This window comes from Emys orbicularis, chromosome 4 (genome assembly GCF_028017835.1).
Source record: "Emys orbicularis isolate rEmyOrb1 chromosome 4, rEmyOrb1.hap1, whole genome shotgun sequence".
In the NCBI taxonomy this organism is placed as follows: domain Eukaryota; kingdom Metazoa; phylum Chordata; order Testudines; family Emydidae; genus Emys; species Emys orbicularis.
Genome location: NC_088686.1, coordinates 7,416,842 through 7,439,674, shown reverse-complemented (window position 1 = coordinate 7,439,674; position 22,833 = coordinate 7,416,842). Strand labels below are relative to the sequence as shown.

General features: G+C 46.1%; 2 protein-coding genes across 4 annotated transcripts in view; both read left to right on the top strand.

Annotated features, from left to right (window-relative positions):
• Positions 1–11,245, top strand: part of MAP4K5 (mitogen-activated protein kinase kinase kinase kinase 5) — an 84,246-nt gene extending 73,001 nt beyond the window's left edge. Inside the window, exons 28-33 of the mRNA XM_065404299.1 lie at positions 1,318–1,495; positions 2,702–2,770; positions 3,474–3,566; positions 5,716–5,786; positions 8,680–8,735; positions 9,895–11,245. Coding sequence (XP_065260371.1) covers positions 1,318–1,495; positions 2,702–2,770; positions 3,474–3,566; positions 5,716–5,786; positions 8,680–8,735; positions 9,895–9,982 — 555 coding nt within the window. The 3' untranslated portion in view covers positions 9,983–11,245. The remainder of the gene's footprint in view (positions 1–1,317; positions 1,496–2,701; positions 2,771–3,473; positions 3,567–5,715; positions 5,787–8,679; positions 8,736–9,894) is intronic.
• A 4,568-nt stretch (positions 11,246–15,813) lies between these two features.
• CDKL1 (cyclin dependent kinase like 1) overlaps positions 15,814–22,833 on the top strand; it is a 33,811-nt gene continuing 26,791 nt past the window's right edge. For all 3 annotated transcript variants that reach the window (XM_065403935.1, XM_065403934.1, XM_065403933.1), the window contains exon 1: positions 15,814–15,981. In XM_065403935.1, the coding sequence (XP_065260007.1) occupies positions 15,814–15,981 (168 nt within the window). The remainder of the gene's footprint in view (positions 15,982–22,833) is intronic.

Below are 22,833 nucleotides of genomic sequence, written 5' to 3'. Positions count from 1 at the left end.
GTCCTTTTCCTGTTGCACAATGTTAATCATTCAACTATTATTAGAAATAAACAAAGCTCTCTGAAAGTGTGTGAACCATTCCAGGTTTTTATGATGGAAAGTGCATCCCTTTCTAGTCCTGTTTGTGGATGCTAAGCACTTGAAAATCTGGCCCTGCAAGCTTTTACTAGCTCTAGGGCTGATCCAGTGCCCGAGGGAATCAATGAAACTCTTTGCATTGATTCACAAGATGTTGGATCAAACCCAGTGCTAGCAGTAGCAGACCTCCAAAAACTAAGAGCATGAATTATGTGAAATGTTCCATTCTTTTGGGCATATACTCTCCTTGATTGTGAGTAGTAGTTTGAATTACATAGGCAATTGAGAGGAGAATAACTCTCACTAAAAGGACTGAGACTTAGAATCACAGAACTGGAAGGGACCTCGAGAGGTCATCTAGTCCAGTCCCCTGCACTCAAGGCAGGATTAAGTATTATCTAGACCATCCCTGACAGGTGTTTGTCTAACCTGCTCTTAAAAATCTCCAGTGATGGAGATTCCACAACCTCCCTAGGCAATTTATTCCAGTGCTTAATCACTCTGACAGGAAGTTTTTCCTAATGTCCAATCTAAACCACCCTTGCTGTAATTTAAGCCCATTGCTTCTTGTCCTATCCTCAGAGGTTAAGAACAACAAATTTTCTCCCTCCTCCTTGTAACAACCTCTTATGTACTTTTCAGCTTGGAAAAGAGACAACTAAGGGGGGATTATGATAGAGGTCTATAAAATCGTGACTGGTGTGGAGAAAGGGAATAAGGAAGTGTTATTTGCTTCTTCTTGTAACACAAGAATTGGGGGTCACCAAATGAAATTAATAGGCAGCAGTTTTAAAACAAAAGGAAGTATTTCTTCACACAGTGCACAGTCAACCTGTGAAACTCTTAGCCAGAGGATATTGTGAAGACCAAGACTATAACAATGTTCAAAAAAGAACCAGATAAATTCATGGAGGATAGGTCCATCAGTGGCAATTAGCCAGGATGGACAGGGATGGTGTCCCTAGCCTCTGTTTGCCAGAAGCTAGGAACGGGCAACAGGGGATGGATCACTTGATGATTACCTGTTCTGTTCATTCCCCCTGAAGCACCTGGCATTGGCCACTATCGGTAGACAGGATACTGGGCTAGATGGACCTTTGGTCTGACCCAGTATGGCCGTTCTTATGTTCTGATATTCATTAGTATCTCTCATTATCTGTGCATGTCCGTTTTTAGGCTGCCTACCTACATGCTAGGTAAAAGTAACCTCTAAACTTGATTTATCTTAATTTTTTTCAGCACTTTGATTTTCCTTTGCCAACCCCTCTGAATGTGTTTGAAATGCTAGTGATACCAGAGCAGGAATACCCCATGGTTTGTGTGGCTATCAGTAAGGGCATAGAACCAAATCAAGTAGTTCAGTTTGAGACAATCAACTTGAACTCTGCATCTTCATGGTTTACAGAAATTGGAGCAGGTAAGGTTTTGGAGGTCTAGTGTGTGAACCTTGCATTCTAAAGTAATGTAGAAACACTTTCTCTACCGGCTTGATTCCAGTTAATTTTTGAGGCACGCATACATATCTAGATATAGGCCTTGCAGTGCCATGCCAGCCTGGATTGCATCTTCCTCTCTGTGCTCTGGCCTTCTGAGAATAACTGTTTTGTAGTAAGATATAAAATCACTTCCTGAGAAAAGTTGGGGGAACTCTTCTGGTGTTTAAAATTACTTCATTCCCTCTACTTAATCATCACATAGGAGGCTGGTCCGTCAGACCTTTCCAAGTCCGTTTTCTGCCCAGCTCCAATTTAATTTACGTTTTAAAAGGCTTCATTTTAAAAGCACCATGTATTAAAGTGGATGTTTGAAAACCAGAACATGACCCACTCAGCCAAGAGCTCAGTGTGTAGTTATTTGGTCCATGTCCCTCCAGGGGGCAGTCTCTGTGCTGTTCCCCCTTTTCCTCTCTGGACACCCTCAGCGAAGTGCATGCCTCTCTTTTGTGGCCTCACATAGACCATTTTTGTAATCCGTTGCCCATTTATGCCATGGAAAAAGTTCTCCTTTCTCTTCAAAAGCTATTTGCTACCTTGATTACTTTTGTCTCCGCTAAGCTGATTCAGACTCATCTTTCCACATTTAAAGGCTTCTTTTTAACAGCACTAGTGGGCGAGCTCATTTATGAATTAAAGCTATATAAACTGTTAAATACTAACTTATCAGTCACGCTGAGCTTCCTAGATTGTCATCTCCAAACATGAATTCTCCAAGGGGGAAGTGTCCTGTGCTGATCCCCACCACTCACTATTGTACCTTGTTGCGAACACCCTCTAAAGCAGATTTGATATGTTCTTGGCAGGCTGTCACAAGCAGACAGTAGTCCCTTCAGAGTTATGGTTTCTGTTTTAAAAGCCCAATTTTTTGAGAGGCAAGACTCGATCCTGAGCTCCTCTCCCATAACACAAAGGGGTCAGAAAGCAGCTGACTCACCTCAGCTGGAGAATTGGTTTCTTTAACCTTGCCACCACTAAAAGAAATAAAAATGACTCTACAAGAATAGAAATCCCTAACTGTAAAGGTTGTATGCAGAGCGGCAAACGCACAAAGTAGAATATAGGGTTTGGGGAGCTAAGATCGGGTTTTAAAGGTGTAATGTAAACTGGTTTTGTTTTCCTTTAACAAGGCAATCAGCAGTTAGATGCCATTCATGTAACACAGCTGGAAAGAGACACCGTTCTAGTCTGCTTGGACAGTAAGTATTGTCTATATGGTTGGAGCTGTGTGATAGAAACCTTTGCTTTGGCACAATTGCTACTTTGTTAGATGTCAGCTCTTTGGTTCTCTTTTATACTGTAGCATTGCAATATCAGGGCTTTAGTTAAGATTTAGATACATGCAGCCTTCAGGTTTGCAGCCCTCTTAAAAAAATACATATATCCTTTATTTTGTCTTTTGTTTTCATCGTTTAAACTTAATGCAGTGTTATGATTGAGAATAGAATACTCAAAAATCAGGAATTTTCAGAGCTTCGTTTCTTACCACAAATTTAACTTGTACAACACACATGGCAATACAAGAATCTGTGTGCACAGAAGTGTGGCTGAAAAGTTAATGGTTTCAGTAGCAACCCAGTCGTGACTTTTGTGTATTTAAATATACAAACCTTCATGTTAGGGTGGTTGGTTTTTTTTTCTTTGAATAGTCATATATTTTGTATTTCTTTAGGAAGACTTTTAGTAAAGTCTCAAACATACAGATACATATACGGTCTTATCTACTTGTGCATTAATAGAAACATGCTCTTTGATTCATTCTGTACAAACTATACAAGCCAAACATGGGAATAAAATACTCTTAAGCCTGAAGGTTGTAGTTAGCATTTTATATGTAAAGCTGTCTATAATCCTTTTCAGCAACGGGTTTTGAGCTTGATTTTGTACTTTTTTTCCCTTGAGAATTTGTGAAAATTGTGAATTTACAAGGGAAGCTGAAATCGAGCAAGAAGCTGGCCTCTGAGCTAAGTTTTGATTTCTGCATTGAATCTGTAGGTAAGTAAAAATCTCCTGACTGGTTCTCAAGAACTGAGCCTTGAGGTGAGAAGATTTTATCTTCAAATTGCATGGCTCTTTCTAGCCAAGGTTAGTTTATTGCCTGACAATGCAAAAGCTTATTACTTGGTGTAGTGCTTATTGCGGTGAATTGTCTCCTTGTCTTCATTGACTACTTAGGGGGATAGGCTAGATGCCAGCTTGTGTTTGCAAGACTGAGCCTGATTTTTGGAAATTCCGTTCTAGTGTAATTCCTGCTGTTTTTAAATAAGATGTATCCTGTCTTGATTAAAAACAAAGAAATTGCTCTCATCTGTTCCTCTTCATTTCTAGAGCACCAAGAAACATTTTTATCTAAGGGGTTTTATTGTAGTAATAAATTAGGTTGGAGCAATTTTTAACAAAGCTGAGATTTTACTTAAAGAAACCCTGCAGATAGCAATTTAGCTCTTACCTTCTTAATAATACATAGCTCTTACACGGTGTGTAGCAGTCTTGTTTTTTGAAAGGTGTGCCATCATCTCTACACAACAGCGCACTGTTATGCTGAGTGTTCCTGCCATGATCAATGGTCCCAAAAGTGGGTATTTAGTATATACTGTACGTTAATTGTTGCAGAACTGGAATTCTTTAAACTTGTTCTGGAACCAGAGTCAGTGGTGAAAAGCCTTTAATAAAAATCCCAGTTTCAAGATCAGCTCACTCTTACCCAGCAGTTCCTTGCAGTTTGGAGCACTGGGTTCCTTAGGCATCTTCCCTTTGGCAACAGATTTTTGGGGTAGCTTTTTTAAAAGAATGAATGTCACATGGTCATCTGTCCAGGCAGTGCAGGGTCTTGTGTGACAGAATCTCAAACTGGTCAGGCTGTGAAGGGACACTGCAGTATTTTTTTTTTATTTGACACGTGGTCTTTTCCTACATCATGAAATGTTATAATTATCCAGTTGAATTCTCAGTCAGAAAACTTTCCCTCCATTCCCAGCAATCGACATACACTGTCATTTATACTATAATGCAACTACACTGCGTAAACAGCTTTCCTTTGACACTCTGAAGGGATGAATAGATGGAAAGATGTATTGAGGACTCTTGCACTAATTGTCTAGCTCACTTTGCAGATGGCTGTTCGGTGAATGGCATCTGGAATTTATTACACTCTAGATGGCTTTGGGGAGCCTCGGTTTTATAATGTAGGGATTGGAATAGGAAATAAGTAGCTCTTCCTGGTTTATGACAGGAGAAGGGGAGCAGCAAGTGCACATGAATCTAAGGGCATGTCTGTATTGCAGTCGGAGGTGATTGCTGCTTGGGTAGACATACTCATGCCAACTTTAATCCAGCTAGCAGGACTCAAAATAGCAGTGAAAACACAGCCGCATGGGCTAGGAGTGTGAATACATACCCAGGGTTCCAAGTGGGCTTGTGCAGCTGATGCTGAAACACATGCAGCCAGGTGCTCGCTGCTGTTGCTAGCTGCACTAGCCAAATTCTAGCTAGCACAGGCATGCCTCCACGCGCTACAGTCACCCCACCAATTGCGGTGCAGACATACCTTTTATGTAGAAAAAGGTACGGTTTGTTGATATGTTTGAAAAGCCCAATCACTAGTTTATAAGTTTGTTGACTTAATTGAATGCCAGATGCATCAGCTACTGAGCAGCATGCCCCGTTAGTCTCTGAGAGATCACATGGGAAACAAGCAGGCAGGACCGGCTTTAGGCCGATTCCCCGGAATCGGGCCCTGCACCTAAGAGGGCCCCGCGCCTTAGGCACCTTTTTAATTTTATAATTTTTTTTACTCACCCGGTCCGCTCCGGGTCTTCGGCGGCATTTCGGCAGCGGGGGGTCCTTTGGTGCCGCGGAAGACCCGGAGTGGACCCCCCGCCGCTGAAGTGCCGCCGAAGCCCCGGACCACCGCCGGGTATTCGAATTGGGCCCCGCAGTTCATAAAGCCGGCCGTGCAAGCAGGACCTAGAAAAATAGCATGGCTGTACAATGTGTAATATTCACTTGATGCTTCCTAGAGCCTGAAATTGTGCACTAACATCTCAAACACACTTCCTGTACTGGACCCACCAATGCTGTCTTTGATCAGAGACAACAGAACTCTTTTCAACCCATTGGTCTAATTTTGTTTTTCTTCTTGTAGTGTGCCTTCAAGACAGTGTGCTGGCTTTCTGGAAACATGGCATGCAGGGCAAAAGCTTTAAGTCAGATGAAGTAAGTACTCACCTGGTCTTTCCATAATTAATTTAATTTAATTTCAACTCATCTTCCCCTCGCACCTGCTTCCAGGTTGCTGATTCTGATTGGGGCCCTAAATTGCTACCATAATACAGTAACTCCTCACTTGACATTGTAGTGATGTTCCTGAAAAACGCGACTTTAAGCGAAACGATATTAAGCGAATCCAATTTCCCCATAAGAATTAATGTAAATGGGGGGGGGGGGAGGGGAATTAGGTTCTAGGGAATTTTTTTTCACCAGAGAAAAGACTATATACTGTGATAGACCCAGACCAGTTGGGAACAGCAGAGTAGCAGAAGGGAGATATACTGGCCACTGGATAAGTAGTTTTCTGTTCCCTGAGTGACCAGAGCAGGGGCTGCTCCAGGCTAATAGACCACCTGACTCCAATTAACCTGCTAAGAGTCAGGTGAGGCAATTAAGCACCTGACTCTAATTAAGGCCCCTCTGATGCTATAAAAGGGCTCACTCCAGTCAAGCCAGGGGGAGCCAGAGGAGAGGAAGTGTGAGAGAGGAACTGGGAGCAAGAGGTGTGCGAGAAGCTGAGAGTGAGTAGGCGTACTGCTGGAGGACTGAGAAGTACAGGTGTTATCAGACTTCAGGAGGAAGGTCCGGTGGTGAGGACAAAGAAGGTGTTGGGAGGAGGCCATGGGGAAGTAGCCCAGGGAGTTGTAGGTGTCGTGCAACTGTACCAGGAGGCACTCTAAACAGCCGCAGTCCACAGGACCCTGGGCTGGAACCTGGAGTAGAGGGCGGGCCCGGGTTCCCCCCATACCTCCCAACTCCTGATCAAACACAGGAGGAATTGACCTGGACAGTAGCTTCTACCAGAGGGGAAGGTCTCTGGACTGTTTCCTGACCCACAGGGTGAATCTGTGAAGCGAGCAAATCCACCAATAAGCGCAGGACCCACCAAGGTAGAGGAGGAACTTTGTCACAATACATATACACAGTATAAGTTTTAAACAAACAATTTAATACTGTACACAGCAATGATGATTGTGAAGCTTGGTTGAGGTGGTGGAGTCAGAGGGTGGAAGAGGGTGGGATATTTCCCAGTGAATGCCTTACTGCTAAATGATGAACTAGCACTCGGCTGAGCCCTCAAGGGTTAACAAATTGTTGTTAATGTAGCCTCACACTCTACAAGGCATTACAGATGGAGGGAGGGGAGACAGCATGGCAGAGAGAGAGACACACACACACCATGTGTGTTAGAGATGTGCATTGCCCCTTTAAGTACACTGACCCCACTCTAAGTACATTGCCTTTTTAAGTAGATCAGCAAGTTGAGACAGCAGCTGCTGCCAGCAAGCTCCCTCCGTCCTGAGCCCTGTCGTGTCGTCCCCCCCGCTCTGTGGAGATGGGGGTAAAGGAGATGGGGGGCAGGAGCAGGGTGGAGGGAGACACCCTGACATTAGCACCTCTCTTCTCCCCCCCCCTTTGCACAGCAAGCAGGAGGCTCCCAGAAGCAGCTCCAAGGCAGAGGACAGGAGCAGCACAGGGGTGTTGGGGTGTGCGGGGGAGGGACAGCTGAACTGCTGCCAATTGATAGCCTGCTGGGCGGCTGCCGCACAGGGAACTTAGGGGAGCGGGGAGCTTGTAGGGGGGCTGCCAGCCCACCCTGGTTCCAAGCCCCCACCAACTAGCTCCAACGGGCTGCTCTTCCTGCAAGCAGTGGACAAAGCAGGCGGCTGCCAAACAGCGTTATAAGGGAGCATGTTCTCTAATAGATCAGCAACGTAACAACATAAACCGGGACGACTTTAAGTGAGGAGTTACTGTAATAGTGTGTGGCTAGTCAGTGTCACTGTTTTGGATGGTCAGATGCGTGTTCTGACATTGCTCTGCTACGCTGCTCTGGGGGAAATGGTATGCAGGCTTTTTCCCAGGCCGCACAAGAGGGCATCTACTAGTAGCACAGCACCAAGCTGAAACTAAAGAGGCATCAGGCCGGTGTGTCCAGAGAATGGAGAGGGATGGGCCCAAGCATGTTGATGTTCATGGATTCCAAGGCCAGAAGGGACCATTGTGATCAGCTAGTCTGACCTCCTGTGTAACGTAGGCCAGAGACCTCCCCCAGAACAATTCCTAGAGCAGATCTTTTTGCAAAAACATCCAGTCTTGATTTTAAAATGGTCAGCAATGGAGAATCCACCACGACCCTTGGTAAATTGTTCCAGTGGTTAATTACTGTTACCGTTAAGTGTGCACCTTTATTTCCAGCCTCAATTTGTCTAGCTTCAACTTCCAGCCATTGGACTGTGTTATATCTTTCTCTGCTAGACTGAAGAGCCCGTTATCAAATATTTGTTCCCCATGTAGGTACTTACAGACTGTGATCAAGTCACTACTGAACGTTCCCTTTAAGCTAAATAGTTTATATGAGGCGTGTGGCTCTTGGCCCACCCTAAATATCATCAAAGGTTCAGAAAAACCTTTATACATTTGTGCCTTTAAACCTTTATACAAATTCAGGACAGACGATTTGAAGGGCTGGCTCAGAAAATTTAATTCTAATGAAAATTCATCTTGTGAAAATCAAGTTGATAGTGTCCCTTTAACTCTGCACAGTGGTGAATGAAATTCAATCTCTCTGCAGAGATTTAAGCAAAGTACCCTCAAGTCCACCATCTAATCCTGCAGTGTGCTAATCATCACTATTACAAGCTATTTAAGATTAATCTTGTGAGGTCTAATCACTAAGCTGTACTTAGTGCCTGTATAAGGTTCTATATTTTGCACTAAATCTTATTTAAAACTGTAATTTGAAGAAACTGGCTGGCTATTTTCTCTTCTAAATCATATTAATGTATTTTACTTTACCAATACAAAGGAGCTTTCCACTAATCCTTTTCGTTTGCAGGTTACCCAAGAGATTTCGGATGAAACCAGGGTTTTCCGCTTGTTGGGATCAGACAGGTAGTTATATTTAAGAAACTTAAATCTTGTATTAATTTAAATAAGTTAGCTGAAAACTAGTTAAAATTCAACTACAGTCCAGAACGGTTCTCTCAGACCCTTGTGTGTGTGGGGGGGGGAGGGGATGGATGGCAATGCAGCTTGTTGCTCAACACTGCCACCTTTGGTTGATTTTAAGAAGTGATTGTGATTAGAACTAAAGTGAGTTTGGCGCCATATTCCAGTCTAAGTGCACGGCGTACTTTGACATTGCTTTTAGTAATATGAACACAGTGTACCTAGAATATATAAATCCCCACGCAATAGACCTGTGGGGAGAGAACGAACCACGTGTAACAGATGGTAGTCATGTTGCTCCATGCCCTTCAGGAAAGTCCTGGTTCTGGCGATCATGATTTGGATTTCGAGGGAAGAATTATATTCATGAATTACCTAGAAAACCAGCTTGTAAATGTTCTTTCCTTCTGTGGGACTTGAGGTCTGGAATAAGATAGCAACAAACCTAAGCGACTTGTTTTGTTTAACACACGAAGCTTCGTTTTAATCTCGGTCCCTAAAACATCCAGCTGAGTCTCTTCAGCAAAAGCAAGCAGGGAACAGGTGCAGTCTGATTGGAGCCACCCGCTCAAGGGAGATGCTCTTTGAATCCAGATTTGTCACATTAGCTGAGGCTGCTTCAGCCTTCTAGGCTTTGTGCCGTGTAGCCATGTGGTTCTTACGAGTCAAGAGCTTGTGCTCTAGGGCCGCCGACATAGCTTATGCCGCTCACGGAGGTGGGTTTTATTATGCCGACGGGAGAGCTTGTCTTCACCACATGTGTTGCAGAGGCACAGCTGTACATCTAGACGTGGCCTTAATTTCCCCGACCTGAAGAAGAGGTCAGTGTAACTCGAAAGCGTCTCTCTCTCCCCAACAGAAGTTGGTCCAATAACAGATGTTATCTCACCCACCTTGTGTCTCTAATATCCTGGGACCGACATGGCTACAACAATGCTGTTTACATAAGTTAAACAGGCATTAAAGGAATATCAACAAACCTCTGTCACCTTATGAGCCTGTGAACAATGGGAGTTGCTCCTTTTTGATGTTCGTATTTAAACCGTGGGACCTCTGTTTTCCAGCTAACCCCATTCTGTTTTGTGCTTGTGTTTACTTGCAGGGTTGTAGTGTTAGAAAGTAGGCCGACAGAAAACCCGACTGCACACAGCAATCTCTACATCTTGGCTGGACATGAAAATAGTTACTAAGCAACAGTAACCCAATGCAAATAACAAGAGAATGAATCCATCACATAAGAAAAAAAGAACCATTAAGGAAACTCAAATACAAGCTGGACTGTAACTTACTTTTTCTCTTCTTGATATCTTAATTATCTGGTTTGTAGGGTAGAAATCAATATTGTACTTTTCGCAGCTGGAAACGGCTAGTTCTGTCTCTTGCCACTGTGTGGCTAGTTATATCAAGTTTGCTTAATAAAAGCTATGAGATAAATAGTCCTTTATTTGTTAATCCTAGGGAAACACAGCCTTTAAAAAAAATGCAATAAAGGTGCCATAAAAAGTTAGGTATTTACTTCCTCTGGGTTGTCCTTGTATCCTGTAGATATAAATATAGTGCCGGCCAGTCCCCCTTTATACTGAGTCTTATTCTTAATAAAGATGATTGGCGTAGGAAGTGAAAGGATCAGCAATGCTTTTCATTTTTAAATCTGCCATTCTGTATGGCTTTGTAAAATAGACTATTTAATCTTTATTTATTAATCTGCTGCTAGAGTGGTGTAATGTATCTAACTTTTAGCAAAAGAAGGTTGCAGAGCAGCTTAGCATTTTTTACAATTGTATAAAGATTTGATGATTCTTGTAGAGATGTAGTGCATTGTTGAAGGGGGTTATAGTACAATGTTGATTGTTCCTGTATAAATGCAATTTTGTACAACAAAGTATTTTGTATTCATTTTGCCTACAGAGTTGCCATAAAAGGGAGTTTCATATTTACTGAAATAATAGGTGTAGAGTATATACAAAATGTAATATTGACACCTGAAACGTTATTAGCGGGTGGGTGTGTACAGTATATGTGTGAGTGTGTGTGTGTGTGTGTCATTGACAGGCAGTGTATATGTAATATATACATGCTTTATTTTCATAAATTAGGGATAACCTGTGTGAAATTAAACGGAAGGGTAAGTGGATTGTGCCTGGTCATCCTTAAGGAATGAAAATAACGTATCCAACTGCCCACAGCATGTATTTTATTTATACTATTCCAGAGGGGAGCTTGTAGGGCAACTATGCTTATGAGCTTTTTGTATGTATAGTTGCTCACATTGTTGTTTGTCAGACTGTCATTTAGTGATGGTTGTTTCCCAGCTGTATAGTATAAATATCTATGATAAGAAGCAGTATTCTATAATAAAGCTTTGGGTCACGTCTCCTTTTACCCCTTCCCCCCTTTTTAGTTTGTCATCCATACTTTATCACCTTATTCCTCCATTAAAGAGTCACATTGCTTCCTATTGTCTATGCTCATTAATTAACATTCTGATGGTACCCTGGACAATTAAACACTACCAGATAGACTGCTGTTCAGATCCTATATATGGGGTTTTACTACCCCAGAATAACACTCTAGCCGCGATGTAAGCAGAGGCTGACGCAGTTATTTAAAGTTAGGGTTTATTTTAACACTTAATTCTACTGTATACTGGGGTGTCCCATTCAATCTCAATACCTGCTAAATTAATAGGGGGAAAATACGTTAGAACCTTCACAATTCATTTCAATAACAGAACAGTGTAAATGTAACAATACCAAAAGGCTTTGTCGCTAAACTGTGGTGACAGATTCTAAGGCAAACATGAGTGATTTGATGTCCTCTGATCCACTGAGAGAATGAAGAGCCTCATTGTCCTTTTGGAAATCAAACGGCTTGATTCATAATGAATATTGCTGAAATTAACAATGGGTAGTTGGTGCATGTGAGGAATCAGGAGGGTCGTGTCTTGTTTGGTGCATCTAGAGTTCATATTGTTCTGATCTCTTGGCGGGAAGATTGAACTGCATAAATTTAAACACTTTGTCCACTTAAGTTGTCATTCAAACCTAGTTTTGTAGTATTGATTTGACAGTTAAATCAAGTCAGTGTTTTTAGTTCAGAAATTGTATTGAAGTTTATAAAGACCTTACAAATATTCCCAAACAGTACACTGAAGATAGGATAATGTTGAAATAATGTGACTAATTATAAATTGTATCAGAAATTTTACAAGAGTAGCACACAAGTTTTGTAATTTTGAAGAATTGGAAAAGAGTTTGTGTCATAAAAGTCCATTATTTTGTTTTCTAAAGCAGTGTTTTGGATACTAGGGCCCAGCTGATTTCTTCCTAAACTGTGTCGGAAATTGCAGGGACTGGCGCCAGTCCAGGGACTGGTCGTTGAGAAACACTATTCTAAAGTAGTCTTCTCTAGGAGTGGGAGGGTCTCCAGTCATCCAATAACTGAATGTACAAAAAGTCCGTGGCTATTGAGATTTTTAACAGAATCCCAAACGGCAAAGCAAACTAGATAAAAATGTTTTGTTTCTGCAAATATTTTTTCAGCTGTGTACGTATTTGAGCGAGAGAGGATTCATTTAAGATATTTTCGAGCTGACTTTTCAAATGAAAAGTTTTAACAATGGTGGTATCAGAATGTCCTTGTATTATCAGTTGGCTTGTTGCTGTAAAATAAGTCACAAACTTGCAATGGTAGTTAGCTATATTTCTAGTATAGAAATGACTTTTGCCATATGTAAAGGTGATTTATTACTAAGGCTTGGTCTACACCTAGAAATGAGATCTACCAAGCTACATCACTCAGAACTGTGCAAAATTTCATATCCTGAGTGCTGTAGTTGGGTGAACCTAACCCCTACTGTCAGCATGGCTAGGTTGTCAGAAGAATTCTTTTGTAGTGACACAGCTGCAGTGGTTTTAGTGTAGTCTTACTCTAACTGTATTAGAAGTAGGACACATCTGTTAGTATGGCACGCTTTAAAACAACAGAAGAAAAGGTACAGCTATAAAAATGCCATACCGCAAACATCACTTTGACATAAATGGTCTCTTCCCACATGACTTGTAGCTCTTATCGACATTTGAAGTCTGTCTAATATTGTTTATACCTTGTATGTTCTGTAACATTTCAACCAGGATAAAATACCCCAGGGTGCAATTATTAGCACTAAATACAAGGTTAGCTCACACCCTCAGGACCTTTGAAAGGTGGCAAAGTATTAATTATTCTGTGAACAAGTTTTGTATTCAACTTTAAGACTAAAACAGGCTCCTCGAGTTCTTTGAAATGCAAACAGCAGATTAGGAAAGCAAAAGGGGTTAATTAATGTGATCAAATGTATTGTAAACGGAGAAACAGCCGTAGTGGTAGGGACATCCGAGTTAGCTGAGGAGGAAAGGTGCAACCCATCAATGAAGCCCAAAAGTGATTCCAAGCAGAGAGGTGAGCCCTCGGAGGATGGCAGCTTGCTGGTGAGAGGAAACTTTCTGATGTGGATGCTGGTTTTTAAACGCTTGCATTTCCGCTAGGTTGGAGCTGAGACTGGACTTGTAGACTGTTTAGCTAGACTTTCCTGCGTGTGTGTTTGTTAGAGAACAGTGGGTGAGGTAATCTCTTTATTGGACCAGCTTCTGCTGGGGAGAGACCGACACGCTTTCCAGTGTATGCAGAGCTGCTCTTGAGCTCTGAAGAAGAGCAAGCTTGTCTCTCTCACCATATTATCTCACCCACCTTGTGTCTCTAATGTCCTGCGACCAACAGGGCTACAACACCACTCCATTTGTATTCTCTTTGCTTTCAGCCTCCCTGCCGCATGCACTTTATTTGCTCTCTAGAAGCCCTGTTCTAGGTTGGTTTGGAACAGTGGGAGGTAAATTGATACCTGACTTTAGGGAAGGCACGAGTAGGGCTCACTTTCTTGGCTGAAGATGCAGGAGTGGAGGCCTCTCAGCAAAGGATTCTTCCAGGGAGATGTAGGCTGATGCAGGTGCAAGGAGAGCAGGAACACCCTGTGCCGTTCCTCTTCACGTACCTGGAGCCACTTGTCAGGCTAATATACTGCTCCCACCACCCCACACCTCAGCATGCAGGAGCTGCTGCGTTGAAGGGCCTGTGGGCTGCTTTTTGAACAGGAGTCTCTAATGGTACCTCTCCCCAGGCTTTCAGAGCCAGCCTGGGGCCTCTAGAAATAGCTGTGTGGGCAGCACTTTGAAGTTGAAGCCCTCCTCCCCCTCCCTATGCTTTAGAGTCCCAGCTGCACCTTCAAAGCCCTGTCTACACTGCTATTTCAGAGCATTAACCCCTCTGTCAACTGGGAGGGGGGGGCCTTGCTCCAAAACGCTGTGTAGACATCCCCTAAAGGTCTAGTGCAGAGGTGGGCAAACTACGGCCTGCGGGCCACATCTGGCCCGTGGGACCCTCCTGCCCGACCCCTGGGCTCCTGGCCCGGGAGGCTAGCCCCCTGCCTTGCTGTTCCCCCTCCGGTGCAGCCTCAGCTCGCTGCGCCACCAGCGCAATCCTCTGGGCGGTGGGGCTGCGAGCTCCTGGGGCAGTACAGCTGCAGACCTGCGGCCTGACCCGGTGCTGTGTGGTGGTGTGGCTGCCTGACCTGTTGCTCTGTGCTGCGGCGTGGCTAACTCCAGACGGGCGGCGCGGCTGCCTGTCCTGGTGCTCTGGGCGACGTGGCTCTAGCACTGCCAGCCACCGGTGCTCCAGGCAGCGTGGTAAGGGGGCAGGGGGGGTTGGATAGAGGGCAGGGGAGTTCTGGGGGGCTGTCAAGGGGCAGGGGTGTGGATGGGGGTCGGGGTGGTCAGAGGATGGGGAATGGGGTGTTGAATGGGGGCAGGGGTCCTGGGGGGACAGGAAGGAGAGGAGGGGTTGGATTAGGTGGCGGCGGTGGTTGGATGGGGCAGAGGTCCCAGGGGGCCGGAGAGGGGGCAGCGGCTGGGCCACGCCTGGCTGTTTGGGGAGACACAGCCTCCCCTAACCGGCCCTCCATACAATTTCAGGAACCTGATGCGACCCTCAGACCAAAAAGTTTGCCCGTCCCTGGGCTAGTGTGTGGGGTGAGCTATTTCCATGGGCTGGAGCTGATCCAGTGGGGGCACTGTCACAGCTGCGGATGGTGCTGGGGCCTGGATCTTGGCTTCGGAAGGGCTGGGGCAGGGCTGGGGGCTGTTGGCATTAGCGCCCCAGGGCAAGCGTGTGCAGGGCAGGGATCCGGCAGGCCAGGGGCCCCTGTTCTCTCTGCAACACCAGAACAAGTGGCGTTTTCATGACAATAAAAGGTGGCGAGCTTTAAAGCGATAAAGGAAATACGGTATTCCCTACCCCATCCCTGACACCATTCGCCTGCGGAACTCCCTGCGACAAGATGTCACGGAAGCCGAGAGTTTAGCAGTCTTCAAAAAAAAAAAAGGCGGGGGTGTGTGTGTCTGGTCCTGGACCCCGCCCTGAGCCCCGCCCCCCCTTGCCACGTGCGGGCAGCTGGGAGCGAAACCCTCCTGCCCCGGGGCACGACCCAGCCTCTGCCCAGCGCCCCCGGGGCCCGGTTCTCCCCGCGGGGCTGGAGCTGCGGGGCAGGGGCAGGACCGGGAGGGGCCACCGACGTGCTGCCGCCCCGCTTGGCCCCGCCGGGGCTGGAGACGCCGCGGGGAGGATCCGTCCCGGCGCCCCGGGCCAGGAGCATCCAGTGTCGGCTCCTCCCAGCGCGGCCGCGCCTCCCCCGGCAGAGGCAGGTCCCCTGGCAACCCGCGCCGCCGGCAGGCGGGGAATTAAATTTTAATTCCCGAGGGCGCCCGGCGAGCCAGGGCAGGGCGAGCTGCGAGCTCTGCTCCGAGCCGAGACCCGGGCGATTGGCCGCTTCCCTGCCCCGGCGTGTGGCTCCGGCTTTGGGTCCCGGGGGATGCGGGGCCGCCGGCGCTAGTGCCGCTCTCCAGCCCCGGCGCACTCGGATCAGGTGCCTTGAAAGGTCCCAGCCTCGCCCGAGCTCGGAGCCGGCCCCGGAGAACCTGCTCCCCGGGCCATGGAGAAGTACGAAAAAATTGGCAAGATCGGAGAAGGCTCCTACGGGGTGGTGTTCAAATGCCGGAACCGAGACACCGGCCAGATCGTGGCTATTAAGAAGTTCCTAGAATCGGAAGATGATCCGGTTATAAAGAAAATCGCTCTGCGAGAGATCCGGATGTTAAAGGTAACTGGCTGTTCGCCCTGTAGGACTTGACACTGCCCCGTTGTGACTGCGTGTAGCTTGGGTTGGGTTTAAACTCTCAAAGGTTTTGCTTATTCTGATTCAAATAACATCTTGGGGCGGTAATTTCCCCAAACCTCGCTAACCAAATATCAAATATCAACTGTCTCTGTATTTAGCCTGGTATTTCCCAAAGCAGCCTAGGGAATCCCATTGGCTTTCAGTGGGATTTGAGGAGCTAACTCCCCTCTGCTCTTTGAAAATGACACCCTTCATGATTTTCAAAATCTAGCAGCTATTTCCACTTCTGCGCACAGAAGGACTGGGACACGAACCGATTCTCCCTGTGGCTTTCCAGTGATGGTATAAATCTTCCCTGCTTACAAACTACTTGTGTCCTGAGCAGCAACAGTTCTTTATCATCCTAGCTGTTGTGTAGAGTGGTGACAGCATCTGTAATCACAGATATTGTGAGCTGTCTGGTATCTCTATCATCAACCATGTTTTGGGGTGTGTGTGTTATAACTGTTCTGTATAAATATCCCAACAGAGCTGATTTTAATTCTGGGGAGAAAAGTGCAACAACAATCTTTTCCTTTATCAGTAGTTTTTATTAGAGGGAGGAAATGTATATAATTCTTGTGGCTTTAGATGATGGTTGCATTGCTCTTGAATATAAAATGGCTTAATGTTCCAAACATTCATTTTTCCTAAGCAGTCTTTAAAGTGGGTAAATCAACTGGGGTAGCCAACAAAGCCCCTGCTGACAGAGCTGAGCTAGTTACATGGAGGTTGTGTGGTTGATTTCCGAGAGTACCTTTGGTAGTAAGATTTGCTAAACAGCCATTTGGTTGATGCAGCGATAGTGGTACCATGCTGCTGGGTCATCGTTACTAGCGACTGTGTGTAGTAGGGAAATGCACAGCCTTGCTGATGTTAAGGGAAGTCTGAGAGTTAAGACTTGGAGCACTTGGAGGAACTTGAAATTCACGTGTGATGGGGAGAATGTGTAGTCTCAATCCAATGCGAATACATGTGTCTCACTTAAAATGTAAATTGAACTTGTTCTAACACCCAGTGTGGCCCAAAGAGGAATAGATTAGTGATGTCCGTGCACTGGCATTGTACGAACATCACCGTTTTCTCAAATCTAGCTACGAGGCCAGATGCTGCTGTGCTTACTCGTGGGGAGTAGGACCTTATTCTGCGAGTGGCCTCGTTGGTAGGGAAGCCAGACTTTTGGCCCTGAGCGTGTGTGTATATAAGATACCTCCCTACAAGCCCACCAGAGTTGCATAGATTGGCCAGCAGCAGCCCAAGGAACAGCCTTCTTTTCCCCATTTAGGTTGTCTCTTCCTAGAGTAGCAATGATCGTGGTAGGTGGCAAAGCTGGGTTGTGGAGCATGTGCAGACCACCACCACTTCAGGTGTGGAAGTACCGCTGTCTTGGGCCTTGATCCTGCAGACCTGCCCGTGTGAGTAACGTTCAGCTCGTGTTTGAAATTGCTTGTTTGCGTAAGGGCTTGCGGTGTGGGGCCCTTAGTTTGGAGACACCTAGTGACTCCTGGTCACTAATTAACTAGGGGGTGAGAAGAGGCCTTGTAGCTTCTGCTCCTCAGGTCTCTTGGGGAGAAACTCGCTGCTCTGTCGATCCTGCTCCAGGCTGCCCGTGCGCACGTGTTAAATTCATGTACGTAAATTAATAAGGTTTATTTATCTCTGTATGTTTCACAATAAAATACAATAAATACTTTAAAACAGTGTAAGGAACCATCAGAAACGGTGCTTGTTAGTGCGCTTAAATATGACCCATATTAACAAAAAAAACCCCTAGGGAAACTCCCAGACAACCAAACCCGTTCCTATTCACAAGGGCGCCAGGTTTATATAATTTTTGGTGCTCCCAGAATGGGTCCAAGCAGAGCCGTCCCATCCATAGGACGGACTGGGGTAACCACCCCAGGGCCTGTGCTTTGGGTGGGCCCCACGCTTCAGGGGGACATGGGGTCCAGGGTGGCCTGGGGGCTTAGTGGGGGGCTTGGCGCCAGCAGCACCGAACGACCCAACCCGCCCCTGCTCTGCCCCCTCCCAACCCTTCCCCCAAGCCTCCGCCCCCACCCTGCTTCTTTCCCGCTTCTGCCCCCTCCCCTGAACAACACTGGGAGCCGGCGGAGTGGGGCGGGCTGGGGCCAGGTCACTCGCTGCTGCTGGCGCCAGGCTCCCTGCCAATCCCCCCCCCCCCAGGCTGCCCTGGACCCCGTGTTCCCCTGGGCCCCCCAAAGCGCGGTAAGCCCAAACATTGGTGAAGCCAGGCCCACGTTCTTAAATATTGGTGGAGCACAGGCACCACGGGCCCATATAACTCACCGCCTATGCCTGTTCAGACATCTAAGGCTGAAAATAGACATTATGGAACATTGTCATTTATATAAGCCGTAAGTCAAGAATTTAGGATGCTTTAGCCCAAAAAGCCTGACAGAAAACATGGAAATATTCAGTGAAGGGTCTTTTTAAAAATGAACTTTATTTAAAGCTCAATGTTTAGAGATTTCTTTCCCAGTATTAGCATTTCCCCCCGTCTCTGGTTTCTACCTGGCATTTTTCCCAGACTCCACTTTCTGCTTGGCATTTATGGAGCAGTAGCAGACCATTATCCGCTATCAATGTTCTTTTCCATTATCTTAATTTGCTTGTTGGGGACCAAGTAACGTTTCTGTTGCTGTAAGTATGAGATTTCAGTGTGTCACAATAGTTCTGAAAATGTCCCCAAAGCTGCTCTTGTTATAAACCATGGTCCCGTTTGGTATTTTATTACACGTGTTTATATAAATCTGTGGGGTCCTGATGCGAGAGAGGCTGTGAGAAGACTGCTGAGGCTTACTCCTGTTTCCATCCCAGTCGGTGGTAGAAGACCCATTTGTTTCAGCTGAAGCAGGAGCGAATCCCTGGTTATAGTCATGGTAGTGACTCCAGAACCATTTTAGGAAAAAAACACCGTTGGTGCAGGGTCAGGCTTGATGGGGAATATAGGTTTGTTGCCCTGCCAGGAACAAACTGGGAAACTGCAGATGCATCTGTTTAGATGCATAATTCTTCCTAACAAACTGCATTAAGCTTTATGTGAATATTAAAGATTTGCAAACGAACATAATAGTTACTGAAGCTCCTTGTCAGAAGCATGGATGATAAATGCGTCTTCCCCACACCCATAATAATCAAGAACCCAACAAGCTGCAGGGTCATCACCAAAAGCCGTGTGTTTGGAGTGATGTTGATTTAACAAGTGGAGACCTGCTCCGCTATCTTTTAAACATTTTCTTTGTAAATAGGAACAGATTGTTTGTTTGTTTATTAATTCAGATATTTCTTGGCTTAGGCAACACACTGTTTGTCCAAGATCAAATGAGATTATGTTTCATCAGTGAAAAATGTAAGCCCCCTGATAAATAGTTGTTCTGCAGAGTAAATATTTTGTGGACAAAAGCTTGTGTAACTAACAAGCTATGGTAGCTGGCTCAGAAAGATAGCCAGAGTATGCAGAGAGTTTAAAGGAGTACCATTGTGTGTGATGGCTTTGAAATATACAAAAGGTACTACTGTGGAAACAGGGTCAGTCTTTGTATAAACCGTATCCCCGACAATAGAAACCCGATACTTACTGTTTCTAGAAGGATGAATTTCAAATGTTGCCAGCTGATATAGTGCTGTGCATAGGGCCTCAGTTCACAAAAAGCTCAAAGGTATATAATACAAAACCATAAAGGTGGGCATGGCTTTTTAAAAAAAAATCCAGCTCTGTAGGGTGTATGGCTTCTGGAGGAGCAGGCTTCAGATGGAGAACGGGCCTTTGACAAAGAGCTACTAGCAGATTGCAAACAAACACATTAATTATTATTATTCTGCGTTACAGAGGCCCTGGTGGAGATCAGGACCTGTTTGCGCTAAGCACCGTAAAAATACATAGTCTGAGACAGTCTCTGCCCTAAAGAGTTTACAGCCTAAGTAGACAAAACAGATGAGGGATTAGAGGGGTCGGGATTTGCCAAAGGTCAAACAGCAGGGCATTGTCATCTTATCATGTACGACCAGCTCCACCACTTCTGATTCCACAGAGATTTGTGTGCGGTTCTAATGGCTCCAGAACCTTTCCTGAGTCTTCACCCAGCGACGGGGCTGCCTGGGAAATGGTGTTTGCTTGCTTTGGAAAGTGCCTGTAGCAGGCGTGTGGGGCTTAATCTGCTGGAAAACCTTGATCCCGGGGAACCCAGCCCCAACGCTCGTTCCCAATAGTACTGTGCTCAGGCGAAGCCAAGTAGAGCTTTAAATAATGCCCGAAGGAAGAGCTGTGTGAAAGCAGGGTGGGAAAACATGGCAATGAATTGACCAAGCAATATGGGCTCATGCGGTACTCGGTGTCCACTTGGTTAGACTTAGTTGGGGATGGGGAATTCCACTGGAAAGACACTTGAGTCAAGAAGACCCTGCCCTGGCCAGAACAGTGGGATGTACAGCAAGGTCAGCTCTGCTGATTTCATTTGCCTTGGGTGGACATAGGAAGAAAGGGTCACTGAAGACTTTGGACCTTATCCTATGAGGTGCTGAGAGGCGAGAGCTCGACTCTGACTGACTAATGGAAGTGGAGGCTGCCTGCTGGATTGGACCCTTTGGGAGAAAAAGCCTTCAGCTGACTCACTTTGCTTTTGGGCAAGTGGTGCAATTCGTGGAGAGAGGCTGGCACCAGGCCCCGTGTTCCTCTACCAAGTTGCAGACAGCTTGGCAGAAGCTGGCTAACTTAAGGGAAGCCCAAGTAGAAGTGAATTATGGTAGTTGAGCCTTGGTGTGGTAGACAGGAATGACCATAGCACGGTTCCCACTGAAGAAAAGTGCCGATTTTCCAGAGATCGGGAGATGGGATTAGCCACTGGTGTACTGCTGCAATGTGGCCTTCCATGCTGAAGGACGAATTCAGGGATGACCCTAAATCTTCTCCGTTTGGCTAGTGGCAGTCGAGCCACTGGGTGAATTTGTGAAAATGCTCATGGGCTGGGCTGTCTTGGTTCAGGGACCCTTCTTCAGGCTGGGCATAAGCCACTTGTATCTCATTCAAACCCACAGCCGGCTGAAAGGATGCATCAGTCTTGAGGTGCGTTAGAACCCTGCTGTGTTCTGTGAAAGATTCTTGGCCAATGATGGGCAAGTGCCGCCTTCCGTTGCGATCTCTGCTATAAGAATTCTGGGCTGGTGCATTGAAAACTCTGGAGAGATGTTTGCTTGGTATCTCCAAAGCAGCCCAGGGATGGACATTTTAAGGCTCCAGTGAAAAGATGCCAACTGCTTGAAGAGTTCAGCTGGGAACTGGAAACCACGTTGGAATGGGGGCGGGGGAGGCTGCTCAGACTCACTGAGGCAGCAGTGAGGTAAAGAGAGAAAAGCTGGGGCCTCCAACCTTGAGCTCACCCTCTCCCCACTGCATCGGAAGAATTGTCTGAGAGATTAAAGGGGTGAAGAACTTCCCCAAAGAGAAGATCTCTTGGGTGAACTAAGCCTTAGCAAGAGGCTGCTTGTCTGTCTTGGAGCAGCAGGTGCAGCTAACATAAGAACAGCCATACAGGGTCAGACCAAAGGTCCATCTAGCCCAGTATCCTGTCTTCCAACAGTGACCAATGTCAGGTGCCCCAGAGGGAATGAACAGAACAGGTAATCATCAAGTGATCCATCCCCTGTCGCCCATTCCCAGCTTGTGTCAAACAGGGGCTAGGGACACCATTCCTGCCCATCCTGCCTAATAGCCATTGATGGACCTATCCTCCATGAGCTTATCTAGTTCTTTTTTCAACCCTGTTATAGTCTTGGCCTTCACAAAATCCTCTGGCAAGGAGTTCCACAGGTTGACTGTGCATTGTGTGAAGAAATACTTCCTTTTGTTTGTTTTAAACCTACTGCCTATTAATTTCATTGGGTGATCCCTAGTTCGTGATCTATTTGTGTGGAATTGCTGAAGAATTGTCCTGAACAAAGTTTTTGCATTTTATTTTACGGCTCATCTCTTGTTTTAGTTTCCCCCCTGTGAGCCGCTGACACAGCCCATAGCCTTTTCTGTTAGAGTTAAGAACAAGTGTATTCTGTTTCTCCACTCCTGGGTGGTGTTTGTTTGGTACGCTAAGGAGCAACGAGGTATGTACATGGGGGAGAGGTCTAACGTGGCACCCTTTTGAATGCACTGTTATCAGATCAGAGAAAGCAGCAGAAAAACCAACCCTCTGAGAACTTGAATACACAAACTAGAGGTGAATTCGGTGCTAGCGTGTCTCCTGTTCACTCTTCCCTTGGAAAGTGAAACACCAAATTCCCTGCTAAGGGCTGACCAGGGCATGCAGGAACTGGCTTTGACGCATCCCCTTCAATGAGTGAACTCAGTTGCCAGAGGACAGTTCCACCAGGGGCCACACACCAGCCCCCCAATGCCACTTGGCTCCCAAGAACTGCTGACAGCTCTAAATCATTAGTAAGAACCAATTTCCTCAGGCGAGTCACACTGGTCAGGTCACGAGCTGGTCTGAATTCCCCGAGAGAGATGCCAGAGTTTCAGGAAGGATTAGCTCTGCACCCCGTCTCCTTCTCAATGGGAACAGTGGAGCCTAGGCCGAAGGGTAAGCATGAACTCTCCCCGTCCCCTCCCCCACGCCTGTAAATGCAGGCCAGGACCCTGGGCGCCAGGAGACAACCCCTGACATCTTCTGTCAGCAGTGAACCGAGCCCTTCCCCACGGCCCGGAGACAGTCCTAGGGCTGCAAAACTGGAGGGGAAGCAACCCAAACAGGCCCAACTTGAGTGGTGGTGTGACCCCATGCGCCA